This window comes from Crocuta crocuta, unplaced genomic scaffold, assembly GCF_008692635.1.
Source record: "Crocuta crocuta isolate KB4526 unplaced genomic scaffold, BGI_CrCroc_1.0 scaffold149, whole genome shotgun sequence".
Lineage (NCBI taxonomy): Eukaryota > Metazoa > Chordata > Mammalia > Carnivora > Hyaenidae > Crocuta > Crocuta crocuta.
In genome coordinates this window covers 6,586,185-6,601,011 of record NW_027551561.1, presented here as the reverse complement: position 1 = coordinate 6,601,011, position 14,827 = coordinate 6,586,185, and the positions used below count along the sequence as shown (strand labels likewise).

At 42.3% G+C, this 14,827-nt stretch overlaps 1 protein-coding gene across 1 annotated transcript in view; it reads left to right on the top strand.

Annotated features, from left to right (window-relative positions):
- The window catches only part of UTP6 (UTP6 small subunit processome component), a 32,892-nt gene that overhangs the window by 12,007 nt on the left and 6,058 nt on the right, over nucleotides 1-14,827 (top strand). Inside the window, exons 8-16 of the mRNA XM_077749618.1 lie at nucleotides 1,832-1,909; nucleotides 2,682-2,763; nucleotides 3,691-3,772; nucleotides 4,615-4,799; nucleotides 5,532-5,611; nucleotides 5,973-6,050; nucleotides 11,758-11,937; nucleotides 13,764-13,844; nucleotides 14,049-14,158. Of these exons, the coding sequence (XP_077605744.1) occupies nucleotides 1,832-1,909; nucleotides 2,682-2,763; nucleotides 3,691-3,772; nucleotides 4,615-4,799; nucleotides 5,532-5,611; nucleotides 5,973-6,050; nucleotides 11,758-11,937; nucleotides 13,764-13,844; nucleotides 14,049-14,158 (956 nt within the window). The remainder of the gene's footprint in view (nucleotides 1-1,831; nucleotides 1,910-2,681; nucleotides 2,764-3,690; nucleotides 3,773-4,614; nucleotides 4,800-5,531; nucleotides 5,612-5,972; nucleotides 6,051-11,757; nucleotides 11,938-13,763; nucleotides 13,845-14,048; nucleotides 14,159-14,827) is intronic.

The following is a 14,827-nucleotide window of genomic DNA, read 5'->3' as shown; positions in this document are numbered from 1 at the left end:
TTTTTTTTTGAAAAAAAAAAAAAAAAACATTGGGGAAAAAAAGAAAATAAAGCTTTATTTGATGGGGGGGGGAAGGTGTTTTTGTTTTTAAAAGTTTTTTTTTTAATGTTTCATTTCTAGGAGAGAGAGAGACAGTGTGAGCAGGGGAGGGTCAGAGAGAGAGGGAGTCACAGACTGAAACAGGCTCCCGGCTCTGAGCTGGCAGGACCCAGAGCCCGATGCGGGGCTCGAACTCACGAACCGCGAGATCATGACCTAAGCGAAAGTCAGACGCTTAACCCACTAAGCCACCCAGGCGCCCCAAGGTGTTTTTGTTTTTAAAAAAAATTTTTTTCAATGTTTACTTTTGAGAGAGAGAGAATGCATGTGCACACAAGTTGGGGAGAGGCAGAGACAGAGGGAGACACAGAATCCAAAGTAGGCTCCAGGCTCTTGAGCTGTCATCACAGAGCCCGACACGGGGCCTGAACTCTCAAACTGTGAGATCATGACCTGAGCTGAAGTCGGCTGCTTAACCGACTGAGCCACTCAGGCGCCTGAGATGTGTGTCTTTATGCTTATAGGTTCTGTAGCTGTCCTAACTAGTGATTTTTGGTTTTGTAGTTCCTCAGTGATTTATATTGCAGCTCTGCATTCCTTCTCTTCTTTTCATATTCTGTTAGGTATCCCTTTACCTAATACTACCTGTAGTATTTTGATTGAGAAACTATTATAAGTATCACTCCTCCCTGCCATTATAGGGTTATTGTATGGTGCTGTTATTTACGTTTTTTGGAGGTTTTTCTAAATGCCCAAACTAGTATTTCCCAAAATGGAAATAGATTTATTGCTTATTCTTTTCTTAAAAAATTTTTTAATGTTTTATTTATTTCTGAGAGAGAGAGAGTGTGTCAGTCAGTCATCAGGGGAGGGTCAGAGAGAGAGGGAGACACAGAATCTGAAACCGGCTCCAGGCTCTGAGCTGTCAGCACAGAGCCCCACATGGGGCTCGAACCCACGAACTATGAGATCATGACCTGAGCCGAAGTTGGACGCTTAACCGACTGAGCCACCCAGGCACCCCTATTCTTTTTAAAAGTAAATTAGTAGGTGCCTGGGTGGCTCAGTCGGTTAAGCATCTGACTTTGGCTTAGGTTGTAATCTCATGGCTCATGAGTTTGAACCGTGTGTTGGGCTCTGTGCTGACAACTCAAAGCTTAGAGCCTGCTTCAAATTCTGTGTCTCCCTCTCTCTCTGCCCCTCTCCTGCTCACGCTCTCACTTTTAAAAAAAATAAACATTTAAAAATTCGTAAAATTTTTTAAATTTACTTATTTTGAGAGAGAGTGCAAGTGTGGGAGGGACAGGGAGAGAGGGAGAAAGAGAATCCCAAGCAGGCTTTGCACTGGTAGTGTAGAGCCCAACACGGGGCTCAATCCCATGAACTGTGAGATCATGACCTCAGGTGAAATCGAAGGTCAGGTGAAATTGAGAGTTAGTTGCTCAACTGACTGAGCCACCCAGGTGCCTCCTGATGGTTAATTTTACGAAATTATAATGCATATATTAAAATCAGGAAATTGACATTGGTCTAATGTGTGTGTATGGTTCTCGGTCATTTTTTTTTAACATGTGCAGATTTGTGTAACCACCACCATAATCGAAGAGCTGTTCTACCACCACAGAGAACTCCGTTCTTGACCATGTCAACTAGTTTCATAACAAAATGAAATACTACATTATCCCCAGACTTTCCTAGATCTGATATTTATGGGTAAAAAATGGCATCTTAGATATTTCTAATTAAAAAAGTTATTTCCAAAGATTTTCAGTGTATAATTTCCCTTGTATAGTACTTTAGGATGGAGCTGATGCATACTGAGAAACTGAGGAAGGAAAAGGAAGAATTTGAAAAAGCCAAAATGGATGTGGTAAGATCCGAATGTGTTACAACATGCTAACAACTTACAGTGATTTGAGCCTGTCTAGGATTAAGAGAAAAATTTTTGAATGTATTTTTGTTTCTTATTTAATTAAGTTATTAATTAATCAATCAAAATTAATCAATTTTGAAACTTTAAAATGAATCTAGAGTTCATTTAATTAATGGGGGGTTAGTAGTAAAAATGGAATTTTGTGCTTTAAAGATACACATTTGAGCTACTTGAAGTAGTCCTTAGAATTACTGATAGAATGGTAAATGGTTTTCTCTTACACTTTATGGTTTCATCAGATGACATTCTAATGGGTTGAAGGAGCTCGAGGAAGGTTGTGAAATGTGTGGTTCCATGTTTTCTTTCTTTTTATATAATTTTTTTGGTGACAGTAATTTTAAAGAAAAGTTGTAGAATGTTCGAGCTGAAAAAGGAACTTGCTATTGTCTGTTATTGTGGTTTCCAGCTCTGAACTTTTTTATTCCAGTAAAAGTTTACCCAGGAGGGTAAGCAAGGCACATAAAACCTGACCTGCTGTGGTCCAAGTAGAGAGTCAGGCCTTAAGCCGTGTGATCTTGCCATCTCTAGGAGCCTGAGAGAGCTCATTGGGAAGATGCAACTGCATGTTGTACAAGTGAGGGAACTGGCCCAGGGAGAGACAGAGTTTGCCAGCGGTCAGCTGGCATAGGTAGTCTAGGACTGTCAATTTTCATCTGAGTGCTTTTTCTAGTTACTGGCACTATCTGTTATGTTTAATATAATACTCTAGGAGAATCTCGATTATCCTGAAGAAATCCTTAAGGGTGAGTTGGCACGGATTATCTACAAAAATTCTGTAAGCGTAATTAAAGGTATGTATGTTTTGAACATTTATTTATGATGGGAAAGTGCAACGTATTTATTTTAGTTTTTTAAGTTTATTTTGAGAGGGAGAGAACGCAAGTGTGTGTGGGGGAGGGGGTGTCAGAGAGAGAGAATCCCAACCAGGCTCTGCACTATATGTGAAGAGCCTGACGTGAGGCTCGAAATCATGAACTGTGAGATTATGATCCAAGCTGAAGTTGGATGCTTAACTGACTGAGCTAGTCAGTGGCCACACAATATTCTATTTAAAATGAGGAAGACCAGGGTGCCTGGGTGGCTTAGTCGGTTATGTGACTGATACCAGCTCAGGTCATGATCTTGCAGTTTGTGAGTTTGATCCTTGAATCGGGCTCTGTGCTGACAGCTCGGAGCCTGCTTCAGATTCTGTGTCTCCCTGTCTCTGCACCTTCCCTGCTCTGTGCGGTCTCTCTCAAAAGTAAACATTAAAAAAATTTTTAAATGAGGAAGACCTTTAGCTAATTTTGAGAATGTCTGTTAGTAATTCTGTCAGAATGTATATAAAATTCTATGGGAATAATGTCCTGTATCTTTCAGAAAATGTTGATAGCCCTTTAGGGTATACTTGAATATTTCAGTGAATTTATTGAGTAGTTAATTCACATGGAGAGTTGGAAAGAAATAATGTTTCTTTCAAATGTGATTTAGAACATTTCTTTATGCTTTTAAGATTAGAAGAAAAGAAGTACTTATGAATACTCCAAAATATTAGTAAAGACTGTGTAGTGGGGGCTATGGGTGATTTTTCTTTTCCTGTTTTGTCCTATTTCTCAAGTAATACAAAAGAACTAACTCTAGTACATCAAGAGTGTGGTACTTTTTTGTAGAAGAAAGTGGTTCTTCACAGTGAAATGACACGAGAGTCTTACTCCCCTTCCCGATTTTTAAACTTTTAGGTGCAGAATTTCATCTGTCACTGCTTTCAATTGCACAGCTATTCGACTTTGCCAAAGATCTTCAAAGAGAAATTTATGATGAGTAAGTAAGGCCACGGAAAGGTGAACGTGTCTCTTTCTGATCTTGTAATAAAAGTTTGAGGTTGGGTGTTTAGAAAGGGGGAGAGAAGATAACCACGGTAAGTCCTTGGAAGAAAAAAAGGTTTTAGGGGTATGGCGTCATGGTAAGTGCTAGAAAAATAAGTACCTGGAGAAGTTGCTTGACTTAATTCTAGGCTTTCCTTGGGAAGTGGTATGTCTTCAGTCACAAATGTATCCTACAGCTGTGCTGGCACGTCTTTTGTCCCTGTAGTGACAGTGGTCCTGGTGAGTGTCTGCAGGTGATTGCGGCAGGCCGTTTTATTCTTTACTGTTGGGGCGTGTTGTGTGAGAATTCTTTGCAGCCTGCCTTGTGGGTACGTCGCTCTTAGGTAGCACCCCTTACTTTCACGGGAGAGAAAACAGAACTTGGCTCGTTGGCTCTTTGGGTGTTTTCACAGTTTTGGTAGAGTTTTAGGTTGTGCTTGTTCTTTGTCTTTATTCTAGAAAATCAAGAGCCTGGATGTAATAAGTTTCTCCATAAGTTTCTCCAGGGCTTGAGGATTGTCTCCTCACACATACCTGTTGATGTGACGTTGAGAGCTAACCTGTGAACAAAATCTGAAACATTCTGCAACCTGATGAGTGTGCCACAACTCTGATTGGTTGACAAAATGTAGACAGTGAGTGTGATCTCTGGAGAGTCTGCTGGGGAATTGTCTCGTGGTGATGAGATTGTTAAAGGACTGTCCCGGATGCATTTCTAGAGCATTAGGGAACGGTCTCTGCTTGATACTCTGAATTAGTCTCGTGTCATAGGGCTGATGCCAATAAACTGCTTTTCAGGCTTCGGGCTCTGCACACAGATGACCCTCTCACTTGGGATTATGTGGCACGGCGGGAATTAGAGGTGGAGTCGCAGCCAGAAGGAGAGCAGCCTGCGACAAAGCAAGCCAGAGCGGCGGAGGTGGGCCAGAAGGAGGACAGGTGCTGTGCTGTGTATGAGGAGGCAGTGAAGACTCTGCCTACAGGTGAGCTTCCCCAAACCTCGGTGTGACGTCCAGGTGGCAGTGGTCACGAATGTGAAGCGGAAGCTTCCGTTCCCATCTACCAGCGTCAGTTTCAGGCTTCTCTGGTAGTTCACAGTGTGCCTGCCTCTCCAACTTGTTCTTTGATGGTGAAAGATGAGCTTTTACAACCTTCCTCTATAGTAGTGGTATCTGTTTGGGGGGGAGATGGTACTTAGGAAGTGATAACTCAGAAGATTGTCATTCCTTAATCTTTTCATAGAGATTTATTTTCAGATTCTGTAATATTGGAGTATTAAGGAAGAGGCGATATGTAACATGGATAAGGTTTTTACTTTTTTTTTTTTTAATGTTTAATTTTTGAGAGAGAGAGCCTGCGCATGAGCAGGGGAGTGGCAGAGGGAGATGGAGACACAGGATCAGAAGCAGGCTCCAGGCTCTGAGCTGTCAGTACAGAGCCAGATGCAGGGCTTGAACTCCTCAACCATGAGATCATGACCTGAGCTGATGTTGGATGCTTAACCAACTTAGCCACCCAGGCGCCCCTTTATTTTTATAGTTAAGTCATTACTCAGTATTTGAGATGTTTGATTGGGTGTAATCAGAATAACTAGTTTTTTCCACCAGATTAAACTCTTTTTCAGAGGAATTTTCCCTTCAAAGAAAAGATGTATGATGACTGTTAAATGGAGAGAACTGGTGATGTGATTCCCATAATCTCTCTGACTTTTCCAGAGGCCATGTGGAAGTATTATATCACCTTCTGCTTGGAAAGGTTCCCTAAGAAGCCAAGCAGTCCGTTCCTCAGAGAGAAGGTGAGGACCTACGTTACATGGTTATAGGGGCTGACTAGAAAGTGACTGTTCTCTGTAAAAAAGAGCAGATGCATGGCTCCTTGGGGCCTAGGACAGCTTCCAAGAACTTCATGCTTAACCTAAGCTCTTTCCCCTTGTGGTTGACCTGTCATTCTGAAGGTCCAAGTCTGCTTCATCCTTATTCTGGTCACCTGATTAAGAAACACCCTCTTACTGGGCTGTGCTTGGTGCAGCTGTTTGGCAGTCAAAGCATAAGGGAAACTACCTAAAGTTCCTTTTCTCGGTTGCTCTTGTTCCTGTCAGAGGCCAAAGACCCCCGCTGGGGTGTTTGTGACAAACTGAGGGATTTTTCTGATTTCAGAGATTGGAAAGGACCATGATGGCATTCAGGAAGGCACATGAACTCAAATTTCTACAAGAATTTCAGTACAAGCAGTGGGTAAGGGCACATTCACTGCCGGTAACATATTTCATTCCAGTTGGTTCTTGATGATGTCATGTGTGTTAATGTATTGTTATATGTTATATCCTTTGAGCCCCTTTGGATGTTTGGTATGGAAGATGAGAGACATGACATTTGGTTCTTAATTTTCTATATGCCAGATATGAAACTGTACCAGGAAAGAGAGGAATGTTATATGGTGGGAAATACCCAGAACAGGGAGTCACAATTTGGGTTTATTTTGTTTGTTTACCCATCCATCTTCTCTGGAACATCCTTTTCCTGAATATATGCCTAGCTCAGATTAAGCATTGGTAGGGTACAAATAAAGAGAAATTAGATGTGTTCCTGTGTTCCAGAAGATGACATTGTAGTAAGCAGCCTGCAAACGAACCCATGTCCGCTTGCTGGGGTGGGTAAGGGTGAGGATGGAGACCAGGATAATGCACTGAGGGAGTTCTACATTGGGGGGTTTGTCACTTTACAGCTAGATAAACTTGGGCAAACCACTTAACCGTTCTGAGTTTGTTTCCTTAATTTTAAAATGATAGGGGCGTCTGGGTGGCTCAGTCATATGAGTGTCTGATTCTTGATTTTGGCTCAGGTCATGATCCTAGGGTCGTGAGCTCAAGCTCGACATTGGGCTCCACGCTTAGCATGGAGCCTGCTTAAGATCCCCCCCCCCCCTTCTTGCGTGCATTGCGTGCATGTGCGTTCTGTGTCTAAAATTAAAGTGATCCTTTTGCCAACTCCCAAAGTTGTACCAAAACTGTTTGTACATTAACCTTTAAAAAATACTTTTTAAAAGTTTATTTTTATTTATTTTTGAAAAAGATACAAGGAGCAAGTGGGGGAGGGTCAGAGAGAGGAGGAGACAGAATCCCAAGCAGGTTGTGCAATGTCAGCACAGAGCCTGACGATTGAGGCTCCAGCTCAGCCATTGAGATCATGACCTGAGCCAAAATCGAGTCGGATGCTTAATAGACTGAGCTACCCAGACACCCCTTAAAAAATACTTTTTAAGTGTTTGTTTATTTTGAGAGAGCGTGAGCGAGAATGTGGGTGCAGGCATGGAGGAGCAGAGAGAGAGAGGGAGAGAGAGAATCCCAAACAGGTTCAGCGCTCTTAGCACAGAGCCTGACGGTGGGCTTGATCTCATGAACTGTGAGATCATGACCTGAGCCGAAATCAAGAGCCTGACGCTGAACTAACTGAGCCACCAGGTGCCCCCAAAATACTTTTTATTTATTTATTATTATTTTATTAACTATTTTATTTTTTAATGTACGCGCAAGTTAGCATATAGTGCAATAATGATTTCAGCAGTAGAATCCAGTGATTCATGCCCTCTGTATAACACCCAGGGCTCACCCTAAGTGTCTTCCTTAGTGCCCCTTTTCCATTTAGCCCATTCTCCCACCCACTGCTTCTCCAGGAGTTTGTTCTCTGTATTTAAGAGTCTCTTCTGTTTTGTCCCCTTCCCTGATTTTATATTATTTTTTATTCTCTTCCCCTATGTTTATCTGTTTTGTGTCTTAAATTCCACATGTGAGTCAAATCATACAATATTTCTCTTTCTCTGACTAGTTTTGCTTAGCATGATACTTTCTACTTCCATCCACGTAGTTGCAAATGGCAAGATTTCATTCTTTTTGATTGCCTACTAATACTCAGTTGTGTGTGTGTATATATATATCACGTTTTCTTTATCCATTCATCCATCAGTGGACATTGGGCTCTTTCATACTTTGGCTATTGTCGATAGTCCCTTGGAAAATACTAGTGCAGTTGCTGGGTTGTGGGGTAGTTCTATTTTTAATTTTTTGAGGAACCCCCATAATGTATTCCAGAGTGTCTGCACCAGTTTGCATTCCCACCAGCAGTGCAAAAGAGATCCTTTTTCTCCACATCGTCACCAACATCTGTTGTTGCCTGAGTTGTTGTTAGCCATTCTGACAGGTGTGAGGTGGTATCTCAGTGTGGTTTTGATTTGTATTTCCCTGATGGTGAGTGATGTTGAGCATTTTTTTCATAGGTCTGTTGGCCATCTGGATGTCTTTTTTTTTTTTTTTTTTTAATTTTTCCAATGTTTACTTTTGAGAGAGAGACAGAGTGTGAGAGCAGGAGGGGCAGAGAGAGAAGGAGACACAGAATCCGAGGCAAGGTCCAGCCTCTGAGCTGTCAGCTGGACCATGAGATCACAACCTGAGCCAAAGTCGGATCCCCTGAACCCCCAGGTGCACCTGGATGCCTTCTTTTGAAAAATGTCTATTCATGTCTTTTGTCCATTTTTTCACTGGATTATTTGTGTTTTGGGTGTTGAGTTTGGTATGTTCTTTATAGATTTTGGATACTAACCCTTATCTGATAGGTTATTTGCAAATACCTTCTCTCATTCTGTTGGTTGCCTTTTAGTTTTACTGATTGTTTCCTTCTCTGTGCAGAAGATTTTATCTCAATGAGGTCCCAATAGTTCATTTTTGAAAATACTTTTTCTATATAACTAGGTAATGCATATACTGTCTACTAGCCTACTGTGTTACTCCATGACTGAGGTACTGTTTTCCCATTAAGACATCTGGGAAAGATCTCGGGCTTGGATGAGTTCAGCTGCTCCTGTTTGAGCTATTGAATGCGGGCAAGATAGTCACACCCTATAAATTTAGATGGGCCTTGGCAGGCCTGTTCTCTTTCCATCGTTGCTATTTTGTCATTCACCATTCTGGCTATTTCAGACATTCCCTCCTTCCCAAATCTCTGATGCTGCCCTTCCTGAGCCTACTACTCATCACTCTGGTGACTTTGCCTTTAATGAGAGTTCCTCAGTATAACGCCTCTAAACTTAAAATGCTCAGCTGATTTCTGCATCCATCGTTTTTCCAGATTATTCTTTGCAGAATGATCTTGTAAAATTGATGATCAAATTATTCTGTGGCTTCCCACTGTCTTTTGGATAAAGCTGTCAATTTCCCTGATATGGCCTTGGCCTCACCTGCCCCTCACCTGCCCGTTCTCCAGTATACATTCCACCCCTCCAGCCATGTTGCACTTGGATTTCCTTTTGTATCCAGACTGTCTCTTGTCTTCAGTTCAGTCTCTTGTGCATGCCAGTTGGGAGAGCCGCCTTCTCTCACTAATCCCTGCTCTTAAGCCTTAGCATAAATGGTGTTTCCTATCTCATTGCTGCTGTAGATGGGTGCCTCTGCTTTGTATTCTTAGCATATGATTCTTATTCTGTCATGGCAAGTATCAGACTCTGCCTGTTAGACTAGAGGCTCTGTGGGTGGTAGAGTACATACCTGATTTCCTGATAATTGAATCTAGCATATGTAGTGTGCAATAAAAATGCTTGCCAAATGAGCAGATTACATACTGCCTTTTATTTGCTCTTCCACAGGTTTTTAAATTGAATTGGTTTTAAGTTTCTTCCCCCGTTAAAATAGTGTGAATATAAGAAATTTGAACACATAAGATTTCTTTCTGTTTATTTGATTGTTTTTTTGTTTTGTTTTTTTTAAATATTTTTATTTATTTCTAGGAGAGAGAGAGAGACAGCGTGAGCAGGGGAGGGTCAGGGAGAGAGGGAGTCAGACTCTGAAACAGGCTCCAGGCTCTGAGCTGGCAGTCAGCACAGAGCCCAACGCGGGGCTCGAACCCACGAACCGCGAGATCATGACCTAAGCGAAAGTCGGACGCTTAACCGACTAAGCCACCCAGGCGCCCCTATTTGATTGTTTAGTAATATTTGAAGTTCATTTATTTTGAGAGAGACAAAGACAGTGTGAGTGAGTGAGGGACTGAGAGGGAGGGAGGGAGGGAGGGGGAGAGAGAGAGGGAAATCCCAAGCAGGCTCCTCGCTGCCAGCGCAGAGCCTGATGTGGGGCTCGAACCCATGTAAGTGTAAGATCATGACCTGAGCCACAACCAGGAGTTGGCCACTCACACCCAACTGACCCACCCAGGTGCCCCATGTTTGTTAAAATAACATTTCCAAGTTTTATTCTATTTAAAAAAAACTTCTTTTAATGTTTATTTTTTAACGTTTTATTTATTTCTGAGAGAGAGAGAGACAGCGTGAGCAGGGAAGGGTCAGAGAGAGAGGAGGACGCAGAATCTGAAACAGGCTCCAGGCTCTCGGCTCGCTGTCAGCACAGAGCCTGATACAGTACTCGAACCCACTAACCACAAGATCATGACCTGAGCCGAAGTCGGACGCTTAACCGACTGAGCCACCCAGGCGCCCCTAATGTTTATTTTTGAGAGAGAGACAGAGTGTGACCCGAGGAAGGGGCAGAGAGAGGGAGACACGATCTGAAGCAGGCTCCAGGCTCTGAGCTGTCAGCACAGAGCCGTACGTGGGGCTCGAGCCCAAAAGCTGTGAGATCATACCTGAGCTGAAGTCGGATACTTAACTGACTGATCTACCCAAGTGCCCCATATTTGTTTTTGTTTTTTTTTTAAATGTTTCTTTTTATATCTAGGAGAGAGAGCGGGCGAGACAGCGTGAACAGGGGAGGGTCAGAGAGAGAGGGAGTCACAGACTGAAACAGGCTCCAGGCTCTGAGCTGGCAGTCAGCACAGAGCCCGACGCGGGGCTCGAACCCACACACCGCGAGATCATGACCTAAGCGAAAGTCGGACGCTTAACCGACTAAGCCACCCAGGCGCCCCAACCCCATATTTGTTAAAATAACATTTTAAGTTTAAGACACGAATTCTTCTGTGACTCTTGTTACATAGTGTCAAATATATGTCAGGAAAATTGTATTAGTTTATTGTGTGCCCAGCTCCATTGGAATGAACAAGCAGAGCTACTCAGGCACCCCTCACAAATACTGGTTTTGTCTGCTGATTTTTATATTCTATTTTGGTGGATGTGGGTTTTATTATAGTGAACTATTTTATTAAAAGCATGAGTTTCTTTTTCTTCCAATTTTTTAAGTTTTATTTTTACATGATCCTTAACGCCCAGTGTGGAATTTGAACTGACAACCCGAGACTGAGTTGTACGCTCCACTGACTAAGCCAACCAGGTGCCCGTAAAAACTTAACCTTCAGTCTAAGTTGTTTAGGTCTTCTGCTTTTAACATCGTCTCTGTTTTTTGGTAGCCATTAGGAATAAGAGCAGGCAGGGGCGCCTGGGTGGCTTAGTCGGTTAAGCGTCCGACTTTCGCTTAGGTCATGATCTCGCGGTTCGTGGGTTCGAGCCCCGCGTCGGGCTCTGTGCTGACTGCCGGCTCAGAGCCTGGAGCCTGTTTCAGTCTGTGACTCCCTCTCTCTCTGACCCTCCCCTGCTCATGCTGTCTCTCTCTCTCTCTCCTGGAAATAAATAAAACATTAAAAAAATTTAAAAAAAAAAAAAAAGGAGTAAGAGCAGGCAATGAAAGAGGAATTTCAAATTGTTCACTTTTGTGCTTGTTTGGCAGTAATGGTAAAAATTTTAGTGGAAATGTTAAAATTATGTTCTATGAGATCTAGTTTTGGGGCACCTGGGTGGCTCAGTTGCTTAGGTGTCTGACTGGTGGTTTCAGCTTGTCATGATCTTATGGTTTGTGATTTCGAGCCCCAAGTCGGGCTCTGCACTGACAGCANGCTCATGGTGTATCTCTCTCTCCCTCAGAATAGATAAGCTTAAATTACATTGTAAAAAAATGAGATCTAGCTTTCTGTAGTAAATTATCCAGTGACCCTTTGTCTTGTCTAGTTTGAGTTGCTGGTGCATCACAACTTCTTAAAGGAGGCTCTGGAGGTGGCGGAAGCTGGGACGGAATCGTTCAGAGACTCTGTCACAATGTGGCATATGAAGCTGCGGGCACTGATTGACTCCAAGAGCCCTGACGTAGCCATGGTTTTCGAAGAAGCTTTTGCACACCTGAAAGCCCAGGTCTGTGAATGGGGTCTTTTGTCTTTCATTCTGTTTGGGAAACGTTTTGAGACTTGTGCCAGAGCCCACTTGGAGTGGTGCATTTGTGCCAATGTGTCAAGCGCCAGGAGTAAAAGGATTTACTTCAATTTAATAGCCTATTTCTAATTCATTATTTGAAAAATGACTAAATCATATTAAAGTTTTTTATTTTGATATTTTACAAGTAAGAAACATTAATAAATTATTTCAGTTGTTTCCAAAGCTGAACTTAAGCCTGATTTTTATTATTTTATTTACTTTTAAGTCTGTTTTTTTAAATCTTTATTATAATTTTTGAGAGACACACACACACAGAATCTGAAGCAGGCTCCAGGCTCTGAGCTGTCAGCACAGAGCCTGACACGGGGCTTGAACTCCCCAACCACAAGATCATGACCTGAGCCGAAGTTGGACGCTTAACCAGCTGAGCCACCCAGGCGTCACTAAGCCTGATTTTAAACACACACACACACACACACTTTTTTTTTCTTTTAATTTTTTTAATGTGTTTTTATTTATTTCTAGGAGAGAGAGAGAGCATGAGCAGGGGAGGGTCAGAGACAGAGGGAGTCACAGACTGAAACAGGCCCCAGGCTCTGAGCTGGCAGTCAACACAGAGCCCGACGCGGGGCTCGAACCCACCAACAGCGAGATCATGACCTAAGCGAAAGTCGGACGCTCAACCGACTAAGCCACCCAGGCGCCCCCCACACAGACTTTTTTAGTGTTTGTTCATTTTTGAGAGAAAATGCTAGCATGTGAGGGGCAGAGAGAGGTGGAGAGACAGAATCTAAAGCTGGCCCTGTGCTGAAAGCAGAGAGCCCAATGCAGGGCTCAAACCTGTGAAACCTGAGTCGAAGTTGGACACTTAACTGATTGAACCACCTGGGTACCCCTAAACACACATATATTTCTAAACCTTAAAGCTTTGTACTGAATCTTTTTAAAATTTTTTTAAATTTAATATTTATTTAATTTTTAAAATCTTTGTTTTTAAAGATTTTATTTTTAAGTAATCTCTACACCCAACATGGGGCTTGAACTTAAAACCCTGATATCAAGATTTACATGTTCCCACTGACTGAGCCAGCCAAGCCCTTAGGCCCTTTCATACCTGAGTGGCTTAGTCAGTTAAGCAGCCTATTTTGATTCAGGTCATCATCTCACGGTTTGTGAATTCGAGCCCCATGTCAGGCTCTGTACTGACAGTTTAGAGCCTGGAGCCTGCCTCAGATTCTGTGCCTCTCTCTCTGCCCCTCCGCCACTCATGCTCTGTCTCTCTCAAAAATAAATGTTAAAAAGATATTTAAAAAATATGTTAGCAGCCTTTTTATATTAGTAGGAGAAAACTGTTCTGGAAGTAAAAGTGGGAAAAATTCTTAAATTACTTTGCTGCTCATTTGTGTGTGTCTCTAAGACATGAATAAAGATGAGATAGTTGAGCCTGGATTGGGTAGTACTTGTATGGTGGGTCCCCAAACAGCAGAGATGTGACCTGGGTAGCTGTGGATCTGACCACCTGTGGACTCCTCATTGCTTAATTCAGAGACACCTGATGATAACTGTAGGCAGTGCTCTCCAACAGAAGGGAGCCAGCCCTGATAGGAGGGTGCTGCTTTGGGGGGTGTGGTCCGGCTTGCCATTCCTACTGGGCACTGAGAGTGTGGTCATAGACTGGAGACCCACTGGGAGTGCATCCATATTTTACATCTTCGTTATCTTAGCAGGACCTTGTCTCTGTAGTGACTAGTTTTCAGAGCATAGTGCTAAGCCGTCATTTTCTAAGTTTTTCTTTCTGTGACCAGGCTTGTCTGCCATTGTGGATTTCTTGGGCGGAGTGGAGTGAAGGTGCCCAAAGCCAAGAAGACACTGAAGCCATTTTTAAGGTCTAGGCCTTGTGTTGTGAGTCTTGTGGTGGGTGGGGAAGGAGCAGATAGGTTCACTAGCTGGCTAGCTTTCGGGTTATTTCTATAGCCGCTGTTCGTAAAGCACTGTTACTTGAGTGGCCTGAGGTGGTTCTGGAAAATATGCTTTGATATTTGTAAATTTTCTCATGCAGTTTGTGTCTTTATTTATTTTTTTAATTGTAGAAAGCTCTCTTAGCTGTCAAAGGTGCCGACTCAGTCACTCTGAAGGAGAAGTACCTGGACTGGGCTTACCGAAGCAGTGGCTACAGAAAGGCCAGAGCTGTGTTTAAAAGGTATTCACAGGGGCTCCTGGTAGGCTTGCTTAGTAGATCTCCGGGGCACGAGTTTGAATCCCATGTTAGGTGTAGAGGTTACTTAAAAAAAAATACTAGACTCTCTCATTGCTCGTCTCTCTACCCCATACTCAACTCCTCATACCCAGATTATGTGTATAGCAAAGAATATCTGAGGAAGGAATCCAGGAGACCTTCAAAAAGTCTTTTTTTGAACAATAAAACCATTCATACTTCTTGTGGAAAATTAAAAAAAGGTGATAACTAATAACTCATCCCGTCATCAACAGAAAAAAATACACGGTTAATTTATTCTTTAAAAATTTTGTTTTCACTTATTTGAGATTATACTATCCTCACATTTTGTGTATCGCTTTTGTTGGTGAACATTGCACTGGCTGTTTTCAGTAACAATTTTTCATGAACATCATTTATGAGAAATGGTTATAAGTATATACCACTCTGTGGATGCGCCTGATTTATTTGGCTTTAGTGAACATTTCTCTACAAATATTATTTGTCCGTATTGGTATATATTCCTTTAGAATATATTCTTATAAGTGGAATTATAGGTCATCTTCAGAAAAGACCTTGAGATGTGGTAGAGGGCGCTTCAAACTGTAAAAGTGAGGAAGAAGAGAACAGGAAGAAAACTCGATAGGAAGGAGG